Source organism: Hyperolius riggenbachi, chromosome 6, assembly GCF_040937935.1.
Source record: "Hyperolius riggenbachi isolate aHypRig1 chromosome 6, aHypRig1.pri, whole genome shotgun sequence".
NCBI lineage: Eukaryota > Metazoa > Chordata > Amphibia > Anura > Hyperoliidae > Hyperolius > Hyperolius riggenbachi.
The window spans coordinates 182,180,102-182,207,545 of record NC_090651.1 but is presented as its reverse complement, the minus strand read 5'-3'; the positions used below and the strand labels follow the sequence as shown (position 1 = coordinate 182,207,545).

At 48.0% G+C, this 27,444-nt stretch overlaps 1 protein-coding gene across 2 annotated transcripts in view; it reads left to right on the top strand.

The window, feature by feature from the left end:
• Nucleotides 1-27,444, top strand: part of IFT56 (intraflagellar transport 56) — a 1,305,114-nt gene that overhangs the window by 847,943 nt on the left and 429,727 nt on the right. For both annotated transcript variants that reach the window (XM_068242694.1, XM_068242695.1), the window contains one exon: nt 500-563. In XM_068242694.1, the coding sequence (XP_068098795.1) occupies nt 500-563 (64 nt within the window). The remainder of the gene's footprint in view (nt 1-499; nt 564-27,444) is intronic.

The window sequence follows — 27,444 nt, the reverse complement described above, 5'->3', positions numbered from 1 at the left end:
CCATGAGCTTGCTGGGTAATCTGTTTCAAGTCCTTCCCCATAGAGCCATATTAATCCAAACCATGCACTGATGAGGATCAACCAATCCGAAACAGTCTATATGCATGTTGGATTAGTTTGGTTCTGGAGGAGTATTAAGTGATCAGGGACAACAATAAGATGATTTTTATATTCAGCAAACTGAAGGACACCTCAGAGCTCACTCCAACCTGAGTGGCATTAGAGACTTAATCATCAATAAACAGATTTGACCTTGGCAAATAGAATGTTGGGTTGGTCAAATACCCGCCAAAGAAGATTTCTATTCACTCACATTTTATTATTGTTATGCATGTTTTAGAGTTGTTTCACTGAAGGATTGTATTGCATTACTTTGTAATTTATACTGTGGCGTTCTGTTGTGTCACACAAAACCAAGGGCATACGTGTATTTTTTTTTCATTAAGAAATGTCACATTTCTACCAATTTTAATTAATTTATTTACTATTTATTATCTAGAGAGATCATCTTAAAATTGCTCAGCAGTTCTTTCAGCTTGTTGGTGGCTCAGCAAGTGAATGTGGTAAGTCCAAAAGTTTTATATGTTTTAAAAAACTTCTTTATAAATTGTATAGTGTTTTCGTGTTTCTGAATTTCTTTTTTTTTAAAAAGGAACCTGAAGTGAGAGGGACATGGAGGCTGACATGTAATAACACATTAAAAGTCAAAGAGATCGAGTACATCACATTAAAGGAACAAAGCACAAAACCATGCAGTCAACTTAGGTCAAGCTTAACAAGCTAAGTCGGACCTGATATTATTAACTATACAGTCATATAAAAGTAGAGCATATGTACATAACAGTATAATACTTTTACTACAGTCAGAACATAGAAGCAAGAGGACAGCGGTACCATTTTGTAGTTTATACAACACATAATAATTTTAAAGAGGGTTTAAAGCCTTATAAAATTGCTCTTTTTATTTAACATATATCTTCTGCACCATAGCTAAAACGCTGCATCCCCACGGCAGAATGCTGTATTTAAACCCCCTGAAATCCAGAGCAAAAGTCCACGACTTTCAAAGTCGTGGATTTTGCTGCACAGGGAGGCTTCCTGGTAGAGGCAGAGCTTAGCGCTGTAGCTCTGCCTCCATTAGCATCAATCCCCGCTGATCTCCGCCTTTCCCCCGCCCCTCTCAGTGAAAGTAGACTGAGAGGGGCGGGGAGAGGCGGGGATTAGCGGGGATTGATGCGAGTAGAGGCAGAGCTACAGCCCTAAGCTCTGCCTCTACCAGGAAGCGATCCCCGCATTTTGCCCAGGGGATTTGGGGGGTTTAATTACAGCGTTCTGCCGCGGGGATGTGGTGTTTTAGCTATGGCGATAGTGCAGAACATAAATGTTAAATAAAAAGAGCAATTTTGTAAGGCTTAAGACTGCTAATTGTCTGCTGATAATCTGCCTCTAATAATTTTAGCTATTGACTCTGAAAAAGTATACAGGTCCGAAAATATTAGCTGCATGCTTGTTTCAGGTGTGTGATCCAGACACTACAGAATGATAAGTAGTACTGCCAGGCAACTGGTATTGTTTAAGAATAAATAAAGATTGCAGCCTCCATATACAATTCACTGTGAGAAATATGGAGGTTGCCATTTTCATTTCCTTACAAATATTGCCAGTTGCCTGGCTATCATGCTGAGCTTTTGGTATTCGTTATTGAGTCACACACCTGCAACAAGCATGCAGTCACTGGAGTCAGACTAGAGTCAAAACATCTTATCTGCATGCCCATTTTGAGCCAGTGACTTAAAGTATTAGAGAAAGAGCATCAGCACAGAGGTCAGGCAACCTGCACTGTTTATAAGGTAATAAAGATGGCAACCTCCATATTCCTCTCATTTACTTATTGTATACCAATTTTTTTTTCTATGCTGCTAATATAGTTCAAAGTAAAACAAGTTGTGTTGGGGTTACATTATAAGTATCAATTATTTTTATGATTTACAGAATATCATATATATTAGGATTTCTTTTTGGATTTATGCATTAAAAATGTGGGCGTTGTTTGGCCACGTCAACAAATAGTAAGCCCACAGTTGGCAATACTTTGTACAGTGGCATAACTAAGAAGCTGTGGGCCCCAGTGCAAGGTGGCCCAGCAAGCACTCTATACATAACAATTCATATGATACACCAAAACCAATCAAGGACAGCGACAGTGTCAGAGGTGAAAGATGAAGATGGGGAACAGTTTATTAATGATTACTACTATTCACAGCATCTATAGAAGTGATTATTACCAGCACAGGATCAATAAAGAGCTGATACTGTAGTTGAGGGTGGGCCCCTCAGTGCCCATCTGGCCCAAGGGCCTCGATGCGGTCGCCAACTCTGCACCCCCTATTGCTACTCCACTGACTTTGCACCACATCACCAGCCACCATCTGGTCTTCCAGAAACAGAATACCTGTCAGTTTATTTGTGTTTGGAGGAATTATTATGACATTTTGAACATGAATCAGGTATATTTATATTCAGGGATTTAACAAAAAAAAAAGGTTTTCCTAAGAGCATGCTCATAATATGCCACTGGAGTAGAATCATTTGAAAACACTGCAAGTTTTAAAGGGTGCAGCTATCCCACTCTATTGATTTTAGCAGCTGTACAGAAATCTTGGCAAACAAAGTATTAAACTGGCACCCGCTATAATAGTGGCTACAATTTGTAGCTGCTATTTGTAGCTGCTATTTTTTATGTATAGCCACTATAGTGGCTAAAATTTGTAGCCACTATCTGTGGCTGCTATTTTTATGTTTGTTGATGATGCCTAGCCCTTATCCCCACCACTGGTGGTGCCTAACCCTTAACTCCCCCCCCCCCCCTCCAGTGGGCAACTAATCTTTACCCCCCCCCCTCCCACACACACACACACACACACACACACACCACATACACACACACACACATAACCAATTCAATCAATATTAATGTAAGTGGGCACATGTAACCTTAAAGGAATTGTCAGGCAAAAAAAAAATGAGTTTCACTTACCTGGGGCTTCTACCAGCCCCATGCAGCCATCCTGTGCCCTCGTAGTCACTCACTGCTGCTCCAGTCCCCCGCCGCCAACTAGCTTCATTTTTGCCGACTGGCAGGCCGCATTGTTTACATTTTTTAGCATTCCCGCTGGTGCAGGAACATTAACGCATACATTTTTTAGCGTTAGTGATGCAACGCTAAGAAATTTTCACGTTGCAACGCTAAAGCTAAAATTTGTTAGCGTTACACAGCTAACGTTAAAACATGTATGCGTTAATGTTCCTGCACCTGTGGGAATGCTAAAAAATGTAAGCAATGCGGCCTGCCAGCAAAAACGAAACTAGTGAGTGACTACGAGGACACAGGATGGCTGCATGGGGCTGGTAGAAGCCCCAGGTAAGTGAAACTCATTTTTTTTTTTGCCTGACAATTCCTTTAAGGTTACATGTGCCCACTTACATTAATATCGATTGAATTGTGTGCCACATAAAAGCTCAAGCACATTTTTTCCACTACTGTGCTCCAGGGCATCTGTTATTATCACAGTATTGTGTTTGACCTCACTTGTTGCATATTCTCTCAGTGTTTGTCTGATAATCCCCAGACAGAGCCCACTGGCACTGACCCACATCTGTGCCCACTTCTAGCGATATTGAATTCTGTGCCACATAACACACAATCACAGTTTTACTGCTTAACTACTGCTCCAGGGCATATGTTATTATCACTGTATTGTGCTTGAACTGTTGCGTATCTCGGTGTGTGACACTACACAGCCCACTGATCACCAAAGCTGTGTGCACTATTGCTATTGTTGTTGCCACATTCAGTTGCAGGCATAGTAGCACCTCTACTGCATTACTTTTCACTTGTTGCAGGCACAGTACCCCAAATAAAAAAACATGACAGGCAGACGCAGGCCACCCAAGTGTCCTCGAGGTCGTGCTGCTGTGATTTCCTGCAGCCCTGGAAGAATGCACAGTGTTCAGAGGGCACATACCCTGAACCCCCAAAATTCAGAGGACGTAGTTGACTGGATTACATGGCGTACCCCATCTTCTACAGCTTCCACACAGAACCTCCTCGACGCACCATCCTCCTCCTGCTCTGCTGCGGGCAATCCACAACAACTTACCACCACCATTAGCACCTCAGCTGCTCCACTTGATACATCAGAGGAATTATTCACACATAAGTGGCAGGGAGGCTAGTCCTGAGTTGTCCCTCACTAATAAGTATGCTTGTTTGCGTAATATTGGGGAGGATGATTCAGGAGTAGCAATGCTGCAGCAGGATGTGCTCCTTAGCAACCAAGGGGCAGACTGCTGTAACGAGAAAGGGAATAGGAGTGCACCTAAAGCTAGACAGGTACTGGTGGTAGGGGATTCAATTATTAGGCGCACAGATAGGGTAATCTGTCGAAGAAACCGTGAATGCCGTACAGTCTGTTGCCTCCCGGGTGCTCGGGTTCGGCATGTAGCAGAAAGAATTGACAGATTATTGGGTGGGGCTGGGGAAGACCCAGCTGTCATGGTACACATTGGCACCAATGACAAAGTTAGTGGGAGATGGAAGGTCCTCAAAAATGATTTTCAGGTACTTGGAGATAAACTTAAAGCAAGGACCTCCAAGGTGGTGTTCTCTGAAATACTGCCAGTGCCACGCGCTACATCTGAGAGACAGAGGGAGCTTAAGGAGTTAAATAAGTGGCTGAGAAATTGGTGTAGGAAGGAAGGGTTTGGGTTCCTGGAGAACTGGGCAGACTTTGCAGTCGGCTACAGGTTTTACAGCAGGGATGGGCTGCACCTTAATGGGGAGGGTGCAGCTGCATTGGGGGAGAAGATGGCTAAACGGTTGGAGGAGATTTTAAACTAGGATCTGGGGGGAGGCGGGAGGATAAAGTCTCAATATGTAGTCAAGATAAGGTAAAAAGACAGTGGGAGCCTAACATTATGGGGGGTGGAGAGGGGGGTGGGGACAGTGTAAAGATTAAGGAGGTTGGTAAAACTTCAAGTAGCCCATTTCGTGTAAACAAAATTGGTAAATGTGTTGGTAAAAATATAAAGTGCATGGTAACCAATGCTCGGAGCCTTGCAAATAAAATAGACGAACTAGAGTTCATTCTGAATGACAAAGGCTATGACATTGTGGGAATAACCGAGACATGGATGGATGAAAGCCATGACTGGATAGCTAATTTAAAAGGATACAATGTGTTTAGGAGGGATAGAACAGGGAAAAAAGATGGTGGGGTTTGTCTCTTTGTTAAGAATTCTTTTACAGCTGTCCTCAACGATGAGATGGAGGAAGATTGCGAAGATGTGGAGTCCGTTTGGGTAAATATTCATGGTGGAAATAAAAGTTGCCAATTGCTTATTGGGGTATGCTACAGACCACCTCTTATTAATGAAGCTGCAGAACTGCGATTACTACAGCAGATTGAAAAAGCTGCAAGTAAAAATGAGGTCATAATTATGGGCGACTTCAACTTTCCAGACATTGACTGGGGTATTGAGGCTACCCATTCTGGTAAAAGCAGCAGATTTCTGGCAGCACTACAGGACAATTACTTGACTCAAATGGTAACGGAACCAACTAGGGGGAATGCGTTACTGGATCTGATCATTTCTAATAGACCAGATAATGTATCAAATGTGCAGGTTCAAGAACATTTTGGAAATAGTGATCACAACATGATAACGTTTGATCTGGGGACTGATAGGCCACGGGGCAGCGGGACCACTAAAACTATGAATTTTAGAAAAGCAAAGTTCAATCAAATTAGGCAGGCACTAAGTTTGGTGAACTGGGATAATGTACTACAAGGGAAGGACACTGAAGGGAAATGGCAAGCTTTTAAACGTATTCTCAATCAATATTGTAGTATGTATATCCCATATGGAAACAAAATGTCTAGGAATAAAAAAAGGCCTCTATGGATGAATAGAAAGGTTAGGGATAAAATGAAGAGGAAAAAGAATGCCTATAAGGTCCTAAAACAGGAGGGGACTGAGGCTGCACTAAGCAATTATAAGGAGTGCAATAAAAATTGTAAAAAAAAGAAATTAGGCTGGCAAAGATTGAAGCTGAAAATCAAATCGCTAGGGATATCAAATCTAACCCAAAAAAGTTTTACAAGTACATCAACTCTAAAAAAAGAAAGGTTGACTGTATAGGAATCCTAAAGGATGAGGGTGGGAACTCAATGGTGGATGACCAAGGTAAGGCAGAGTTATTAAATGCTTTCTTTGCTTCTGTCTTCACAAAGGAAACAGCACTGTTGCAAATTACAGGCAGAAGAGTCTCAATCTTCTAACTGTAAAATAAATACTTAACGCAGGAAGAAGTAAAGACAAGACTAAATAAATTAAAAATAGACAAGGCACCTGGCCCGGATGGCATGCATCCTCGGGTCCTAAGAGAATTAAGTTCAGTTATAGCTAAGCCCCTTTATCTTATCTTTTGTGACTCTCTTGCAACTAGCAGAGTCCCAGTGGATTGGCGTACAGCCCAAGTTTTCCCATTATTTAAGAAGGGCAAAAAATCTGATCCAGGAAATTATAGACCTGTAAGCTTAACATCAGTTGTATGCAAACTATTTGAGGGTTTACTAAGAGATACTATACATGACTTCATAGTAGAAAATAATCTTATTTCTCAGCATCAACATGGGTTTACTAAAGACAGGTCCTGTTTGACTAACATGCTCAGCTTTTATGAGGTAGTGAATGCTAATATGGATATTGGGAATGCTGTAGATGTGATATACTTGGACTTTGCAAAGGCCTTCGACACTGTTCCCCACAGAAGTCTGGTGCAAAAGTTGAGGATGCAAGGACTGGGGAAGAGTTTGTGTGCATAGATAGGGAACTGGCTAATGGACAGAAAACAAAGAGTTGTGGTCAATGGATCGTACTCAAAATGGGAGACTGTTAGCAGTGGGGTCCCACAGGGGTCTGTACTGGGTCCAGTGCTCTTCAATTTATTTATTAATGACCTAGTAGATGCAGTAGTGAGCAATGTTGCTATTTTTGCAGATGATACAAAATTGTGCAGAATCATCAACTCTCAGGAAGATAGTGTCATATTGCAACAGGATCTGGATAGGATGGCTATATGGGCACATACATGGCAGATGAAATTCAATGTTGACAAATGTAAAGTCATGCATTTTGGTCATACCAATGGTCTAGCACCATACAAAATAAATGGGATACAGTTGGGAACATCAAACTTGGAGAAGGACTTAGGAGTACTCATCGACAACAAGTTAAATAATCGTACTCAATGCCAAGCCGCTGCAGCTAAAGCGAACAAAATTTTGGCATACATTAAAAGGGAAATAAAAACTCGAGATGCTAGAATAATATTGCCCCTGTTTAACTCTCTAGTAAGGCCACATCTGGAATATGGAATTCAGTTCTGGGCACCACATTACAAAAAAGATATTGCAGTTTTAGAGCAGGTGCAGAGACGAGCTACAAAATTGATACGTGGGATGGAAGGTCTCGCTTACCAAGAAAGGTTAGATAAACTGGGATTATTTAGTCTAGAGAAAAGACGCCTTAGAGGAGATCTAATTAACATGTATAAATACATCAGAGGGCAATATAATAGCTTGGCGGATGAGCTTTTTGTCCTTAGGCCTTCTCAAAGGACTAGAGGACATGATCTGCGCATGGAGGAAAAACGTTTTAGCCATTTATTTAGGAAAGGGTTCTTTACAGTAAGAGTGATTAAGATGTGGAATGCATTGCCACAGGAAGTCGTTATGGCAAACTCTATACCTGCATTTAAAGGGGGCTTAGATGCTTTCCTTGCGTTGAAAGACATCCATGGCTACAATTACTAGGATATGCCTAATGATGTTGATCCAGGGATTTTATCTGATTGCCATCTGGAGTCAGGAAGGAATTTTTCCCTTTTGGGGCTAATTGGACCATGCCTTGTGGGGGTTTTTTCGCCTTCCTCTGGATCAACAGGGGTATGCGGGCTGGAGTTGTACTTTGTACTGGTTGAAGTCGATGGACGTATGTCTTTTTTCAACCAAAATAACTATGTAACTATGTAATGATTCATTTAGTGATGCACAACCTTTATTGGCAGAAGATGCAGGAGATAAGGAGGATGTCACACCACATGATATGTCTCAGTCTGGCATCAGTACACACGTGGACGTAATGTATGAGGAGGATAATGAGGATGTAGTACCCATTGTTGGTGACTATTTGCAGGTGTCTGAGACAAGTGAAGCACTAGATGATGATAATGATGTGTCCATGGATGTCACGTAGCAAAAGGACATGAAGAAAAGGGGGACAGTTCAGATGGGGGACAGAGAGGAGGAGAAGGAGACGAGTTGTTGAAACTAGCAGAGGGAGCTCGTCGCGAGGGGCTAGTGGCACTGTCAGAAAGCATGTATCAGCACCTGGGGTCAGCCAGCCAACACGCCCTTCAACGCCTGCTGTTGCTACTACCAGAATGCCGACATTCCAAAGCTCACCAGTGTGGCATTTTTTTTGTTTGTGTACCTCTGATACCAGCAATGCCACCTGCAACCTCTGCCAAAAGAAACTAAGTCGTGGGAAGACCAACACCCACCTAGGGACAACTGTTTTGCGAAGGCACCTGATCGCAAAACACAAACAACAATGGTATGCACACATTAATAATAGCAGCACACAAACGCAAAGCCACCCTCCCCCTCCTGGTCCAGCAGCATCTTCAGCCACGTCAACCTCTGCTGTCCTTGCACCCTCTTAAGCACTCTGCACTCCACCGCCTCTCACCTTGAGCACTTCTTGCTCATCTGCCCAGAACAGTCAGCTTTCTTTCAAGGAAGTTTTGAAACGGAAGTAACTAATGTCTCAGAGTCACCCCCTTGCCCTGCATCTGACAGCTGGCTTGTCAAAACTGCTAGCCAGCCAGCTTTTACCGTACAAGCTGGTGGATTCTGAGGCCTTCAAGAAATTTTACCGCAATTGGGGCACCTCAGTGGAAGGTACCGGGCAGAAACTACTTTTAAAAAAGGCAATCCCCAACCTGTACCATCAAGTGGAAAGACAAGTTGTGGCATCTCTGGTGCACAGTGTTGGGGCAAGGGTCCATATGACCATTGATACCTGGTCTGCAAAACACGGTCAGGGCAGATATATCACATACACTGCGCATTGGGTCAACCTGTTAACGGCTGTCAAGCAAGGAATACGTGGCTGTGTATTCATCTTCTCCACCTACTCCTCCTCCATCCTATTCGCTATCCTCCTAGGCTGAGTCTACAACTACTACTGCACCCCCCAGGTCCCCACAGCCTATAACACCTCCCAGGTATGACGGTGTCACGCCGTCCTGGCCATGACTTGCCTGCAAGCCGAGAGTGTGTTGAAGGTGCACATAAGAGGAGAAGGTCGTTGCTGCATTGTGGACATATCAAATTCGAGCGATCGGATAGCAAAACCTTTGCTCAGCTCAGGTGATCGTTCAATAAAGTCTACTAGGCCAACACTGGGCCCACACTGCAGAACAAGTGTTTTCTGGATCACTTTACTGTCATTGAGCTACCTCAGCCCGACCAAAGGGCCTGGAAAACCGCTATGACCTGCACTCTCGTCAATGTGCGCATATTCACACTTCGACCACTACACAAAGATTGCGGGCAAGAGAACTAACTTTTAAGTTCTGAGTTTCTCAACTTTTAACAACTCTTTGCGGTGCATTGAACACAGAGTTTGGTCTGTATGAAGCGTGTGAAGCGGGCATAACCCTTACATTACCACTCTGCAGCCCTTTTCCTCAAATGTGTGAATGTACAGTGATTTCTGCCCTTTAGGGATTAAAAGTGTCAACTTCGTAATTTTTGGTGGGACTCTTGGTATGGATCCCCCTCCGCCATGCACCTGTCCAGGTGTTAAAGGGAAGGTTCAGGGACTGTTTAAAAAAAATAAAAATCCGCATCCACTTACCTGGGGCTTCCTCCAGCCCGTGGCAGGCAGGAGGTGCCCTCGGCGCCGCTCTGCAGGCTGCCGGTGGTCTCCGGTGGCCGACCCGAGCTGGCCAGGCCGGCGGCCAGGTCGGGCTCCTTCCGCGTTCCAAAATGCGCCTCACGGCGGCGCGCTGATGTCATCGGACGTCCTCTGGGCTTTACTGCGTAGGCTCAGTAGCTCTGAGCCTGCGCAGTAAAGCCCGGAGGACGTCCGAAAGACGTCAGCGCGCCGCCGTGAGGCGCATTTTGGAACGCGGAAGGACCCCGACCTGGCCGCCGGCCTGGCCAGGTCGGGTCGGCCACCGGAGACCACCGGCAGCCTGCGGAGCGGCGCCGAGGGCACCTCCTGCCTGCCACGGGCTGGAGGAAGCCCCAGGTAAGTGGATGCAGATTTTTATTTTTTTTTAAACAGTCCCTGAACCTTCCCTTTAAAGCTTTTGAAACTAGTTTACCATCACTTTAGTGGCCGGAAACAGTGTTTTGTCTGTGACAATTTTCCTGTGCTCCCTGATTCTTCTTCCTGAACTCTAAACTCCTGGGGCTGACCCCAGGCCCGTTTCTAGGGGCGTGCGGCCGAAGGAGTTGTGGGCACTGTAATGGAGGGGGGAGTTGCAGCTGCGGGGAGGGCAGCCCGACCTCTCCCTCCCTTCCTCTCCACGGGCCGCCCTCCGTGCTCCCCCCTCTGAGTCTGACTGCAGGGAAGGGAACAGGGCTGTGGAGTCGGTACAAATATCCTCCGACTCCTCAGTTTAGGATTCCTCCGACTCCTCGACTCCGACTCCTCTAATTTGCATATTACAATCTTGTTGATTGAAAGTATGTAACATGAAAATCGTCTCTTAACTGCCAACGCTTAGGAATTTTAAAAGACAACTGACGTGAGAAGGATATGGAGACTGCTAGATTTATTCCCTTTAGTCATAGACTAAAACTAGTCCTTGGTAAGAGTACTTGTAAAAGGTAAAGACCAGAACAAAGAACATCTATCAGGCCCTAGGCAATGTAACTGTGGGTACATGTAAGAGTGATGTGCAGGTACTCTGCAGGGGAATAAGGAGATTCTTCCTCTATTACACATTCTTCATGCACAATCTGAACCAGGTTTATGGGTGATAGACAACACCTCTGTGTTCAATGTGCACAACGTTCTGAGTGGATTCCTTGCAGCTCTGTGGGATGTGCATATGTATGTGTAACAAAGTAAACCTGAGACAGATGAAATTAAAGTTTTATACGTACCTGGGGCTTCCTCCAGCCCCCTTCAGGCTAATCAGTCCCTCGCTGTCCTCCTCTGCCACCCGGATCTTCTGCTATTAGTCCAGGCACTTGAGTCAGTCTGGCGTGGTGTGAATGAACACACCCCGCCGTGAGCGTACTAAATCTGCGTAGCACTATTGCGCAGGTGCAGAACGCTCCTGGCTGTGGAAGCGGCATGCAGCCGTACAGCGCTGACTGGCTGAATTGCCAGGACTCATAGCAGAAGATCCAGATGGTGGAGGTGGACAGCGAGGGACTGATTAGCCTGAAGGGGGTTGGAAGAAGCCCCAGGTATGTATAAATCTTTTCTTTTCATCCTTCTCAGGTACCATTTAATTTGTAATCAACAAACAAATTTTAACAGCATATTAAATTTGATTTCATGAGCAAAGAGAGTGCGTACATTTGCATAAATTAGAATCAACGCAGAATTTTTTCCATCTCATTGACCATCTCTGTTAGGGACACGGCTACACATCAGGCTTTATACTTACAGCATAGATGTTATTTAGTATATATAAGAGATTCCTGTGTACACATCATATACACTGTACAGTCACAATCAGATGTGTATATCTGACTTTAAAAATACGGGGACTGCTTTATTGAAGCAGCACAAGTAACTAATTTTGATTGGTTTATTTCAATTTTGTGGACTAAGCACAGCTATTACTGTATGTAGAAATTATTTATGATGACTATTATCTGAGAAATAGAACATTTTATCATATTTTCTATTTTAATTACAGTTTAAACTCATTAGGAGTCGGAGTCGGTGCATTTTTTCCCGACTCCGACTCCAGGCACCCAAAATTGCCCCGACTCCGACTCCGACTCCACAGGCCTGGAAGGGAAGCGCTGTGTACAGAGCGCAACTCACCTCCCTGGTTCCAAACGCTGCCGGTCTCCTCTTCTCTTCATAGCCGCTGATACACATGCTGCTTCCTGTTTAGCCGGAAGTAGCGTGTGTATCAGCGGCTATGAAGAGAAGACAGAAGAGGAGACCGCCGGCGATTGGAACCAGGGAGGTGAGTTGTGCTCTGTACACAGCACTTCCCTTCCCTGCAGTCAGACTCGGAGGGGGGAGCACGGAGGGCGGCCCGCAGAGAGGAAGGGAGGGAGAGGTTGGGCTGCCCTCCCCGCGGCTGTGGTCCCCCCCTCCATACTGGGGGGCAGCTACCTAATCTAACCTATACTGGGGGGCACCTACCTAATCTAACCACACTGGGGGGACACCTACCTAATCTAACCACACTGGGGGGCACCTACCTAATCTAACCTCTACTGGGGGGCACCCACCTAATCGACCCACACTGGGGGGGGGGGGCACCTACCTAATCTAACCTATACTGGGGGGCACCTACATAATCTAACCACACTGGGGGGCACCTACCTAATCTAACCACACTGGGGGGCACCTACCTAATCTAACCTATACTGGGGGCAGCTACTTATCTAACCTATACTGGGGGGCAGCTACCTATCTAACCTATACTGGGGGGCACCTACCTAATCTAACCTATACTGGAGGGCCCCTACCTATCTAACCTGTATTGGGGGCACCTACCTACCTATCCTATACTGGTGGCAACTACACTGGCTACCTATATTGGAGGCACCTACCTAACTAACCTTTACTGGGGGCACCTACCTATCTAACCTAGGCTGGGGGCAACTATTCTGACTCCCTATATTAGAGGCACCTACCTAGCTAACCTGTACTGGGGGCACCTACCTATCTAACCTATACCGGGGGCACCTGCCTATCTAACCTATACTGGTGGCAACTATACCGGCTACCTATACTGGAGGCACCTACCTGGTTAACCTATACTGGGGGCAACTATACTGGGGCACCTATGCCTGGCTACCTATACTATGCCTGGCTACTTATTTTGGGGGGACCTATAGCTGGCTACCTATACTGAGTGCAATTAGACCTGGCTAACCTATACTGCGGGCATGTATACCTGGCTCCGCGGGGGGGGGGGGGGGGGGGGGCAATTTTAACACCCTCGCCCTGGGTGCATTTTAGCCTAGAAACTGCCCTGGTTGACCCTTGCTAGTCCGACTAGTCTTGTCTTCTGGTATAGTCTGATTCCCTGGTTTGATTATTGTCTGTCTGACTTCTCTTTTGCTTGCCGATTATTTTTATCCACTACTGTAATTATCTGTGTTCATGTGTATTGCTATATGCTGGGATGCTCGGATGTGCCTCATCCACGAATTCGGCAATCCGCGTGGTTGCAAAAAAAAATCCGCATTCGGCCCCGCCGCATGCGGATTTTCGTCCGCGTCCACGCAACCACGCGGATTTTCTGCCGTGAATGGCGTAATCACGCGTGGATTCCCGCCAGGAGGCGGATTTTATTTTAACGTTAATAACAAAGCCCCCATACATGCTACAATCCCCCAAATTGCATGGATTATCGAGGTGATAAGGGGCAACATAACTTCAACATAAAAAATTCCCCAAAAATTTTTTTTCTAGAGAAAATGGATTTTAAAGTGAAATCAACACTTTAAATGGGGCTATTAATTGGTAATAAGTGGTTTTAAAAAGGGATATACGCGTTAAGCAGTCAAAGAGGTGAAGGCGAGTTCCAATGGCACTTGGCGGCGAAGGTACCGCTGGAGGAGGATGAGTGGCTGACGCCAAAAAGGCCCCAGAGAGGTTTTTGTAAATTTTTTTTTGTTTTTTTTGCAGCAATTAGCAATGACATCGCAGCAGAGTTGTCAGTGGACACGGGCAGTGTGAACGCAGAGTGCAGTGGTGGTAGCGACTGAGTCAGGAGAAGGACTATGCCGGCGGTCAGTTCAGCAGCACAGAAGGACTACGGCAACATACTGGTAGTAGTAGTAGCAGCACAGCGTCATAGTGCTGGCCAAAAAATTAAATGCACCCGGTGACCCGGGCAGTGTGAACGCAGACAGAGTACATTGGTGGAAGCGAGTGAGTCAGGAGGAGGAGGACAATGCCGGCGGTCAATTCAGCAGCACAGAAGGACCATGACAACATACTGGTGGTAGTAGTAGCAGCACAGCGTCATAGTGCTGGCCAAAAAATTTAATGCACCCGGTGACCCGGGCAGTGTGAACGCAGACAGAGTACATTGGTGGAAGTGACTGAGTCAGGAGGAGGAGGACAATGCGGGCGGTCAGTTCAGCAGCAGCAGCACAGAAGGACCATGGCAACATACTGGTGGTAGTAGTAGTAGCACAGTGTCATAGTGCTGGCCAAAAAATTAAATGCACCCGGTGACCCGGGCCGTGATAACGCAGACAGAGTACATTGGTGGTACCGTGGTAGCGACCGAGTCAGGAGGAGGAGGAGGACAAAGCGGGCGTTCAGTTCAGCAGCAGCACAGAAGGACCATGGCAACATACTGGTGGTAGTAGTAGCAGCACAGCGTCATAGTGCTGGCCAAAAAATTAAATGCACCCGGTGACCCGGGCCGTGATAACGCAGACAGAGTACATTGGTGGTACCGTGGTAGCGACTGAGTCAGGAGGAGGAGGAGGACAAAGCGGGCATTCAGTTCAGCAGCAGCAGCAGCACAGAAGGACCATGGCAACATACTGGTGGTAGTAGTAGCAGCACAGCGTCATAGTGCTGGCCAAAAAATTAAATGCACCCGGTGACCCGGGCAGTGATAACGCAGACAGAGTGCATTGGTGGTACCGTGGTAGCGACTGAGTCAGGAGGAGGACAAAGTGGGCATTCAGTTCAGCAGCAGCAGCACAGAAGGAAGGACCATGGCAACATACTGGTGGTAGTAGTAGCAGCACAGCGTCATAGTGCTGGCCAAAAAATTAAATGCACCCGGTGACCTGGTCAGTGTGAACGCAGAGTGCAGCAGCGGGAAGCGACTGAGTCAGGAGGAGGAGGAGGGCAAAGCGGGCGTTCATTTCAGCAGCAGCAGCACAGAAGGACCATGGCAACATACTGGTGGTAGTAGTAGCAGCACAGCGTCCTAGTGCTGGCCAAAAAATTAAATGCACCCGGTGACCCGGGCAGTGATCACGCAGACAGAGTACATTGGTGGAAGCGACTGAGTCAGGAGGAGGAGGACAATGCGGGCGGTCAGTTCAGCAGCACAGAAGGACCATGGCAACATACTGGTGGTAGTAGTAGTAGCACAGCGTCATAGTGCTGGCCAAAAAATTAAATGCACCCAGTGACCCGGGCAGTGTGAACGCAGAGTGTAGTAGCGACTGAGTCAGGAGGACAAAGCGGGCGGTCAGTTCAGCAGCTCAGAAGGAGGACCATGGCAACTTACTGGTAGTAGTACCATAACACCAAAAAATTAAACAAGGTAGGCACTAGGCAGGTAGTAACTGTCTTTATAAAGGCAGGCATAGTTAACAACAGCACATGCAGCAGCCACGTCATGTCCCCCTGTGTCCGACAATAGGGGCCAGGAACTCACCTTCCACCCAAGCCTGGTTGATTTTCAGGAAGGTGAGTTTGTCCACAGAGGCATGGGAGAGCCGAGAGCGCTTCTCTGTGACCACGCCACCGGCCGCACTAAAGCATCTCTCTGAGAGGACACTGGAAGGAGGGCAGGATAGGAGTTCCAGGGCGTACTGGGAAAGCTCGCTCCAGATGTCCAGTCTCTTGACCCAGTACTCCAAGGGGTCCACGGGGCTGTCGGTGTCATTGAGCCCACTGGATGACCCCATATAGTCAGACACCATGGTGGTCAGTCGTTGCTTGTGCTGGTTGGTGGTGGATGCTGTGGCGGGCACCTCTGTTCTGGGCTGCTGCACTGCATACAGGCTCTTGCTTAGGCTCTTTAGGTCTCCGGGGCGCCAGTTGCTGCTGCTACTGCTGGTGGTTGTTGTTGTGCTTCTAGTGGCAATGGCAGGCACCTCTTGCTAGCTTGGCAGAGCAGTTACAGTGGGGGTGGAAGGCTGGGGGAATGCTTCCAGTAGTCTGCGCACAAGGGCCTCCTTCAACTCCCTTGTGCGTTGCTCGGTGGTGGATGGTGTCATTAAGTCTCCCAGCTTCCCCTTCAGACGGGGATCAAGCATCAAGGTAATCCAGATGTCCTACCTTGAACGCATCTGGATCACCCGGGGGTCCCTGCGAAGGCAGCGCAACATGTGCACAGCCATGGGAAACAAGTGGGCCCTGCCAGCAAGATCTTCCTCGTCCTCGCCATTGTCCCATAACGCATGCCTGTCCTCTTCCTGTGCCATGTCGTTGTCCTCCTCAAACCGCCATCCACGTACAACGCCTGCTGCACTCTGCTCCTCCTCCTCCTCCTCATTCAGGTTAGGGACCTCCAACTCTTCCACTACCTGCTGTGAGCCCTCCTCTGAGCTGGACTGTGCTGCCATCTGCTCCTGTTCTTCCAACTGCCTCAGGGCTTCATCCCCACGCTCAATTAAATTGTCCATTGCCTGCTCCAGTAGACAAACCAAGGGCACCCACTGGCACACAGAGGCCCGCTCCTCACTGACCATCTTGGTTGCCTCCAGGAAGGGACTCAGCGCCAGGCATACTTGCTGCATCAGTGTCCACTGAGTGGCAGTAATCATGGGGACTTGCTGGTTGCTGGGGACACTTGGGTCTAGCATGTAGGCTCTAAGAGCCAGCCTGTGCTGACACAGCCGCTCCAACATGGCCAGAGTCGAATTCCAGCGAACTGGCATGCCGATGATCATCCGGTGTTGTGGCCTTCCATACTGCTGCTGTAAGGTGGACAAGAGTGCAGAGGCAGTGGCTGACAGGCGGAAAAAGCGTACCACCGCCCGGGCATCCTGCAGCAGCTCGCTCATCCCCTGGTAGGTGCGCAAGAAGCGCTGCACCACAAGATTGAGCACGTGGGCCAAGCAGGGGATGTGCTGGAGGTTTCCCTGCTGCACTGCTGCCACCAGGTTGGCCCCGTTATTGGCTGCCACATACCCCACTTCCAGGCCTCTGGGGGTCAGCCACCTCCGCTCCTGCTTCCTGAGGGCGGCCAGGACGTTGGTGGCCGTAAGCCTCTCCTTCCCCAGGGTCACCAATTTTAAAAGGGCTTGGCAGTGCCGAGGCTTGGCGCTGCTGCTGCCGAGGTGGGCTTGCTTTCCGGGTGCAGAGGGAGTGTCGTGACAGGACCCTTCTGCATCCCCCCTGATCCCGCGTGGTGGCACCACTAGCTGGGCTGATGCGCTCTTGTCCTCCCTCCCTTCCATCAGTGTCACCCAGTGGGCCGTAAAGGACAGGTAGCGACCTGTCCCAAATCTGCTACTCCACGAGTCCATGGTCACGTGGACCCGCTTGCCCACAGAGTAGTCCAGGGAACGGGCCACGTTTTCCACCGCAAACTTGTGGAGTGCTGGGATCGCGCTCCTGCTGAAATAGTGGCGACTGGGGACTTGCCACTCGGGGATGCCAAATTGGAGCAGCGTCCGCATGGCGCTCCCCTCCTGCACCAGGGAGTAGGGAAGCAGCTGTGATGCCATGGCCCGGGCCAGCAAGCCATTTAGTTTGCGGATCCGCCTGTGGCTTGGAGGCAGAGGCTTGGTCAGACCCTGAAAGGTGTCGCTCAGCAGGGTCTGACGACGCTGGGATGCAGGGGAGACAGAGGAGAGAGACGAACACTGGCTGCCAGCCTCAATGTCTGTGTCCTGAGTAGTCGAGGTGGAAGAGCGCTTGCGTGCTACTACTGCTGCTGCTGTGGGGGATTCATGACCCCGAGGGAGGGATGATGCTGCTGCGCTGGTGGGCCTTCTGCTCTCAGGAACCCCTGCCAGCAGTGCCTGCTTCCTCTTAAAGTCCGCATACTCGCGGCAGTGGCGGCTTCTCAGGTGGCCCTGGAGGGATGAGGTACCCATCTTGCTCAGACTTTTCCCACGGCTCAATCTTTTGCTGCATAACCTGCACACCGCATACCTTTTGTCATCAGTACATTCCTCAAAGCAATCCCACACTGGTGACTTTAATTTACTGCAGTTTTAATAAAATGTTATATCCTAACTACTTCCCTATTCATATATCTTCACTCTTGTGAAGTTTATAACTCGGTGACACACGCTTTCCAGCACCAGAAGCTCTGTATAGAGCTGCCTAGCGTCGTCTGGCTATTGATCCACCACTTCCTGGAGCGAGTGACGTCACTTCCGCCCCGCGCTAGAGCTCAGTCCCCGGCTCGGCTAAGAGGGACAAGGCGAATCCGGGCTGTGTACGCTGTGCCAGCTCCATCGTAAACAGGTGAGACCTGTCCTATTGATGCATAGTATAGTGGTGCAGCGGACTTAGAGCGCCCCTCTTTTCTTTCTATCTCCACTACAGTGTTTTCAACGGGAGCAGCCGAGTTCAGACTGCGGGGGCCTGATCGCTATTTAGGGGCACACACTAGCTCCATATTTCCTTTAATTTACTGCGGCCCCCACTAGCAGAGGGTGCAGCGGAACAATGTGTTGGTAGTAGTTGCCGGGGGTTGCATGGTGGTGGTGCCGGCTGAAGCAGTGTCCTGTCTACTTCCTCCACGCCCACTGCTGCGTATGCCCCTGCCCCTGCCTGACATATGGCGATATCCTTGCCTAGGCCGAGGTGACTCGTCATCCTGCTCTGCCTCTGACCATTCTTCCACGGACTCAGCAGGCTGCACATAGTTAGGGTCCACAACATCGTCATCATCAGCAGCATCATCATAATCCAGCTCTTCCTCTGACTCCCCCGCCTCCTGGCCCTCCTCTTCTGTCCCTACATCCCCAGACACAGACCCCTCTTCTTCATCACCAGAACTCAACAACACTTGTGATTGTGGCCCGATCTCAATCTCTGCCACATCAGTCCCTAGTAAGTCCTGAGCTTCTTGCATCAGCAGGTTCCCAGATGCCGGACTGAGGGACAGAACACTGTCATCCTGGGAGGGCTGCTGACCAGTGGGTGCTGGTGTGGATGTCACAACAAGCGTGGGACGTTGGCTGCTGCTGCTGCTTGGAGTGGTGCTCACAGTAGAGGTCTGGGAGGAAGTCATGATGTCCATGAGTACGTCAGGTTCCATTTGCTCAACCACCACACGGGGACCAGAAACTTTAAAATATTTGGACAATGGCGTCCGCTGACTCGGCCCAGGCTTTGCTGCCCCCCTTTCTGCTGCATCACGACCACGTACAGCTGGGCGTCCTCACCCTGGACGTGGAGCAGTCCCAGAAGTGGCTGAGGCAATTGAACTCCCTTTCCTCTCACCCCGCGAAACCCTGCCAGACATGTTGCTAGTAATGAATCACTGGATGCAGTGGGCACAGTACAAGGTCACTGAAGGATGCACCAGGCACAGTACAACGGCACTGAAGGATGCAGTGGGCACAGTACAAGGTCACTGAAGGATGCAGTGGGCACAGTACAAGGTCACTGAAGGATGCAGTGGGCACAGCAGTGGGCACTGGATATACAACTAGGTCACTGAAGGATGCAGTGGGCACAGTATAAGGTCAGTGAAGGATGCAGTGGGCACAGCAGTGGGCACTGGATATACAACTAGGTCACTGAAGGATGCAGTGGGCATAGTACAAGGTCACTGAAGGATGCAGTGGGCACAGCAGTGGGCACTGGATATACAACTAGGTCACTGAAGGATGCAGTGGGCACAGTACAAGGTCACTGAAGGATGCAGTGGGCACAGCAGTGGGCACTGGATATACAACTAGGTCACTGAAGGATGCAGTGGGCACAGTACAAGGTCACTGAAGGATGCAGTGGGCACAGTACAAGGTCACTGAAGGATGCAGTGGGCACAGCAGTGGGCACTGTATATACAACTAGGTCACTGAAGGATGCAGTGGGCACAGTACAAGGTCACTGAAGGATGCAGTGGGCACAGCAGTGGGCACTGGATATACAACTAGGTCACTGAAGGATGCAGTGGGCACAGTACAAGGTCACTGAAGGATGCAGTGGGCACAGCAGTGGGCACTGGATATACAACTAGGTCACTGAAGGATGCAGTGGCCACAGTACAAGGTCACTGAAGGATGCAGTGGGCACAGTACAAGGTCACTGAAGGATGCAGTGGGCACTGGATATACAACTAGGTCACTGAAGGATGCAGTGGGCACAGTACAAGGTCACTGAAGGATGCAGTGGGCACAGTACAAGGTCACTGAAGGATGCAGTGGGCACAGCAGTGGGCACTGTATATACAACTAGGTCACTGAAGGATGCAGTGGGCACAGTACAAGGTCACTGAAGGATGCAGTGGGCACAGCAGTGGGCACTGGATATACAACTAGGTCACTGAAGGATGCAGTGGGCACAGTACAAGGTCACTGAAGGATGCAGTGGGCACAGCAGTGGGCACTGGATATACAACTAGGTCACTGAAGGATGCAGTGGGCACACAAGGATGTCACACTGTGTAATGAGATGCTCATATGCCAGCGAGCGAGCAGTGGGCACTGGGCACGGCACAAGGTCACTGGCAGAATGAATGAACAGCGCTGGCAGAGAGTGGTGGCGCCGGCGGTGTGACTGGCTGCCTGCAAATAGTACAAGTGTATAACTGTCACTGGAATATGCAAGTGAACACTGCAGCTGCACTAACCTGCCTGCCTGCACTACACACAGATAATCCCCACTCCCACTACACTGACTACACTGCAGCACTGAACCTGCCTGCACTACACACAGTTAAATAATCACTAGACTCCCACACTCCCACTACACTACACTGACTACAACTAACTACAGCAATCACTCACTGACTAGCTAACTGTGTACAGTATAAGAGCAGTGTTAGCAAAAAAAACGCTTTGTTTTTAACACAATAAATGCACTTGCTCAAACAACAATGGCCTGGAGATAATCCTCTCAGCACCACAGTCTAGCAAGGACAGAGCTTTTCCATCATGGCCGCCGCTTTATATTCAGGAGGGGAGGGCATAGCTCCCCTCCTGTGATTGGTTGCTAGGGCCTGGCTGGGGCACTCTGATTGGCCTGCAATGTGTCACTTCCGCATAGTTTGACGCATTTCCGCAAACCACGACTTCAGTGCCGGGTTTCACGAGCGTGAATGCGGATTTCTGTCTGCATTCACGCGAAGCCGAAGTAGATTTTCGTGGTTGAAAATCTATTCACGGCTTAGCGTGTCCGAGGCGGAATGCGTCAAAATGGTCGTGAATCCACACGTAAGCGTGATCACGACCTGGCGGTGAGCACCACTGGCTATATGTTCATAAATTGTGTGACTGATGTTCATGTACATTTGGACTTAATATCAAACCTGGAAACATGGACTTAATATCAAACCTGGGTTCATGATAAATTATGAGCATTAGAAAGGCTTTTCCTGCCTGACAAACTTTCACAAATACCTATCCCCCGCAGCCCTCAGACCTGCCTATACATATGGTAATTGATGACGTTTTTCATTGTTTGTTGCTGCCACTGGAAACAGGCACCCAATCTGTACATATTCTTGGGACTTCCCAACCTTTTATGCCCTGTTGTATCAACTGTTATTACCTGTTACCACCTGATTTTCTTTAACAGCTAATTTAATTACAGTTTGTGTATACCTGTGGTTAGGAGCTGGCAATTAGCTAATTTATTTAACGTGTGTATGTTTCAACCTATTGTATAGGGCCTTAAGAGTGAATAGTTCTAAGCTTTGATTAGATCATTTACATTCTAAAAAAGGATTGCAGGAGACTCTACAAAATCATATATAAAGCCTGTGTGTGTGACAGTATTTTGTATGGTTCTGATCCAGTTCTGAAACGTGCCTGAAGAAGAAACTTAAAGTTTTGAAAGCTTGCAAAGGAATCTTGTACAGTTAGTAATTAAAGGTATCACCTAAACAACTTTTGTTGTTATGTCTTTCGTATTCTGTGACTGCTGTCACTTCTCCAGAAGGCAATGGAGTGAATAGACGTTCCCTCTTAAATACACAGCCCTCCCAACTAACCCACATCCTGTTTCCGGTGGATGGAAGCCTTGCAATAACTTCTGCATGTAAGCGGTGGGGGTGTGCATGGCCACGCACGGCGCAGCAACGCAAGCTGTCAATAGAGACAGACGTGCGCAGCCGCGCTTCCCTATATGCCCTATCAGCAAATCTTTTTACAAAAGTATGTAAGTAGAAATTACAAAAATACATAAAGAAATACAAATAGATGCTAACATTAAAATCATTACAAAAGATCAAAGACCACGGGATCAGGGAGAGGGCTCACACAGAAGAATTATTAAATTAATTATTACATGCAGTTTGCTGCCCTGTTGTGGTCAACTATATACAGTATATAGCTCAATAAACAGCCACCACATTAAAAATACATATTGTCTGTGGCAAAAGAATTAAAAAATAGTGTACATGTGAATTTGTTTTTGTCATATACATACTTAAACTGTGCCAGGAGTTTAACCCTGTGCGTAATATGATCTTCAAAGGGATCCATGTAGTGTGTAGTGATGGGCTGCAATCAGGTTAGGATTGCCGCGTCATCAAACGAAGTGGCCAAGCAAGCTTGTAAGGAAGATAAAGCAGACAAACCGAGAGCCCAATATAGTGTAGTATGTATTGGAACAAGGAGGAATAATGACAGGTAAGTATTATACTTAAAAAAAAAAAAAAAAAAAAAAGAAATGTAGGAGGTGCAAAAGGCGGGTCATATGCTCCAAGCAAAAAACAAATCAAACTTTTTTAGAAAAATATCAAAAACTTTTAATTGTCAAATAAGCAAATAGAGCATACATATGAAAAAAGAGAAAACATTAAAAAGAAAGAGGCAACCCAGTGGCCGCCATCCCACCATCAGCCATACCCAACCTCACACCCACTACACATTCACACCTGGCCAGCCGATTAGAACACATGCACTTGCTCAGTTGATATCTCATGCAAAGGGGGGGAAACCTAGCATATAATTTTGAGTCTGGTGTCCCCAGCTGGAACCTTGAGTGTGGTGAGGAACTCGGGATAAATAAATCAAAGTTCAGCAATGCACAACAGCCATATAAGCAAGAGGGAGATACAAGAACAGGGGCGTCCCCCTGTCTCCGTGATGCAAGCCACAGTTCCAAAAAGCGTAGGTATATGTTGGTGTACAGTTGTGAACAAAGCCAAAGCACAGCAGAGTCTATATGGACATAAGCAAAAGGCAGCAAGCAGAGTCAGCCTATGCAAGAGCTATACATGGACATGGATGATTTGTCCAAATGAACATATGCCGTTCATACGATACCCTGTGTTGAATGTCCTCTCAGCTCAGCTTGAATCCATATTGCAGCAAACAGTTCCAAGGTCAGATGCAGCCTGGGGCAGACACAGTGAACAGAGCCAGACTCCCTTTGCTCTGTCAAAGTTGCCAGACGGTTTGCATGGGTAAGGTCACACTAGGGACCAGAGAGGCATGGTGCAGCGTGCAAACAGCAAGGAAATGTCCAACCAAGGGAGGTTCAGTCGGGTGATGCAGATCGGCATTAGAGGTGGGTAAAAGCGGCCTCAGGACGCCAAGCCACGCGTTCCTGACATGTTTCGCCGGACTTCCGGCTTTCTCAAAGGGGGCGTGGCACAGTCATCACGTTCGTCCCCGAACAGCCCAGAAATACTTAGGCCGGCCAATCGCAATGCAAAGCGCCCGCCCCATACGGCCCAATCCTCCATCAGGAGAAGGGAGGGAGGCAGAAGCCCACATCCACTAAGAGGGCAGGGGGGGCGGGCGCGTCACCCAGCGACAGACAAGGCCATACAACCCATGCAACATATAGCGCACAGACGCACAGCACACATCTCCCACTCAACCCCCACACAGGAGGGGGCATGATGTCAAATGAGGAGGATGTGGGACTAACAGACCCAACCATCCTCATGGAGGAGTGCAGCGGTCGTCATGCCGCCCATAAACGCAAGACAAATGCTCATTAAATGACTCACAGGGAGTGTGTGTAAATAAAGAATGAGAAATACATATATATTAATACTTTGGTGGATTCACAAATCCCAGTAAAAAATCAATGGGGAAACTGCACTCAAACAGTCCCCATCTCAATAAAGTAAGAAATCAATATTTCTTTACAGAGGAAAAAACCTTTAATACACTGGGATAAATTGTGCAAGGGAACACCACACCGGCAAACGCCAGCATGCCGCACGGTGGAGAGGAAAGGTCCAGAGAATCGCTAAGGTCACACGAAGGGGCCGCAGAACTAAACAGGTAAAAAGGAGGAATAACTATTGCTTTCATTCAGTCCAGGAGGATCCGTGGCCCGTAGGTCAAAGATCCACCTGGACTCTCTTTGGAGCAGCAGGCGATCACTATTACCCCCCCGGATCGTCCGATGGATGCGATCCAGACCAATGAATCGTATCCCCGACGGGTTACCACCATGTGCCGTTTTAAAATGCCGAGCCACTGGTGTGGGGATAACCGAAGGATTTTTTGTGGTGATGCTGGTGATGTGTTCTGACATGCGAGATCTTAAATCGCGATTCGTCTTGCCGACATAAAACGCCCCACAGGGGCATGTCAGAAGGTACACCACCAGCATCGTCCCACAGTTCACAAAATGTGACAAGTTCCAACACCTCCCATTGGGAAGCATCGCTGTTTTTCCAACTCGAATATAACGGCACATAGTGCAACCCCCGCACGTATACGTCCCTAGGGCTTTACAATGTTGGTGTGTGCTGTTAGTGCCACGAAAGTGGCTCGCAACCAATTTATCCCGCAACGACGGTGCCCGGCGAAAAACGATTTGGGGTTTGTCGGGGACCAATCCGGCAAGTTTAGGATCATTAGTTAAAATGTGCCAATGACGATCAATTATGCGTTGAATTGATGTGTGTTGAACACAAAATTGAGTACAAAATCTGAGGACTTCTGATCCTTGTTTCGCATTTCCCGACTACCCGAGTAAAGTGTCCCTGCTGCTCGCATGGGCCCGTTGATATGCCCGTTTAAGATGTTTGTCTCGATATCCCCGTGCATGAAACCGTGCCCGGAGATCATCTGCCTCTCTCTTAAAATCTGTAGTCTCTGAGCAGTTACGACGTAGACGAAGATATTGACCCATAGGAATCCCCCTGATTGTGTGATCAGGGTGGAAGCTATCGGCCCGTAGTAATGAATTTGTGGAGGTATCCTTACGATAGAGTTGGGTAGAGAGGTACCCCCGTCCATCAATGCCTACCCTTATATCCAAAAATGGAATGCTCAGTGCACTCCATTGCATTGTGAATCTCAAATTGCGATCATTCGTGTTCAAACGAACCACGAATTCCTGCAACAGATTCACACCCCCTGTCCAAAGAACGAAGATGTCATCAATGTATCTGTGCCACGTTAAAACGTGGCACAGATACCTCGAGAGTCCATCATCCGAAAATACGGCACGTTCCCACGCCCCCAGGTACAGGTTCGCGTAAGACGGAGCACATGTAGTGCCCATCGCCGCGCCCTGCACCTGGAGGTAGTGGGACTCTTCAAACACAAAAATATTGTTATGTAATAGAAATCGTAAGAGGGACGAGAGGAAAAGATTGTGAGGCACATGTTGCAACCCAAGTTCACTCAAAAATAGGTCGACTGCGTCAATCCCCAGGTTGTGCGGGATGCTCGAGTAGAGGGCCTCCACATCGAGGGCCACAAGCAACGTCCCCACAGGCACCTGCATCCCATCCAAGATCTGGAGGAGGTGCAGGGTGTCCCGCGTGTATGAGGGGAGGGACTTAACGTGAGGCTGCAGATGTCGATCAATATAAACACTTACTTTTTCGGTTAAAGAACCACGTCCGGAGACGATAGGTCGCCCCGGTGGTTTAGTCAGATTCTTATGCACTTTAGGGAGTGCGTAGAATGTGGGAGTGATCGGATCTGCAACCTTCAAAAACGTCCCTACATCGTCATCAATGACATCACGCTTCAAAGCGTCGTCAATGATGGAAAAAAGTTCCCTCTGGCTACGTGCAACCCTCAACGGGGAAACCCCCACATAGCACTCCCGCACCCCGAGGATATCTAGACACATCTCCCTATATGCCAAGGTGGTCATGACCACCACATTACCGCCTTTGTCGGCGGGTTTAATAGTCCACCGATTCTGTGCTGACAATTCAGCCAGCACAGATACTTCTTCGTCGCTTAGATTGCTGTGCCCCACAACCCCCCCACCCACACCCCTCAAATCCTTCTCAACAACCGAGATAAATGTCTTGAGGTTCGGACACAAGGTGAACGGGGGGAACCTCCTTGATCTATTAAATAAACCAAACTCTTGTAGTTGGGGATGATAGCCACCAGGTGGAGGAGGGCATGACCATGTCTCCTCCTCTCCAGTGTTCCCCTCATCTTGTAATTCAAACAGATTACGTAGTGCCACAAGGTCATTGTCAGACCATTCACGAGCGGCTGGATCGGGGGCGACCCTCCTCCCAGAATCATGTCTCAAAAACTGCATAAGGATGCGTCTCCCAAACATGTGCAAATCAACAATTGTTTTGAACACATCGATATTATTGGTGGGGCAAAATCCTAGACCTCTCCCCAAAATCTGTGTTACAGTATTGGGTAAAATTTCGCCAGTGAGATTAATTATCTGTGGGACTCCAGAGGCACCAACAGGATTCAACACCTCTACCTTTTTGGAGATAAATTGCTGACCCCCACCAAAGGTGGGGTCTACAAGTTTAAAGAGGAGGACGAGGACGCAGAAGATAGCGTCCCAAAGCCACCCATTGCCCCGGGCGATACCTGGGACTCGCCTGCCTCCCCCCTCCCCCCTCCACCACCACATCCTTGGCCCCTTTTAGTTACCTTATCCACTTTTTTCGGTTGACTTTTCTCCGCCCTTGATCGTGTGTAATGATCTTTATTGGTATTCTTTTTGGGATCTGTATTAGCCGAACTGGCTGAACTTATGCCGCTAACCGATGAGTCAGACTCAACAATATCAGCCTCTATATGTGGAGGCTGATTCGTATAAGTATTATACTTACAAACATGGGTTACCACTTAGGCAACCACTATATAGGCAGGTGGGGATTAGACCTGTCCCCACTCAGGAATAAGATGTCGCTCTCTGTAGAAAGAGGAAAAGAGGGTGTATCACCCTTCCACCAAGGGTGGAAAACTTGATATATAGATGTACAGAGGCGCCAAAAGGAAATTAATATTCTAAAAAGTTTAAAATATTCAGGTGGCGGTGGTGGCCCAGCCACTCTAAAACAGACACGATGCTGTCGCTTGA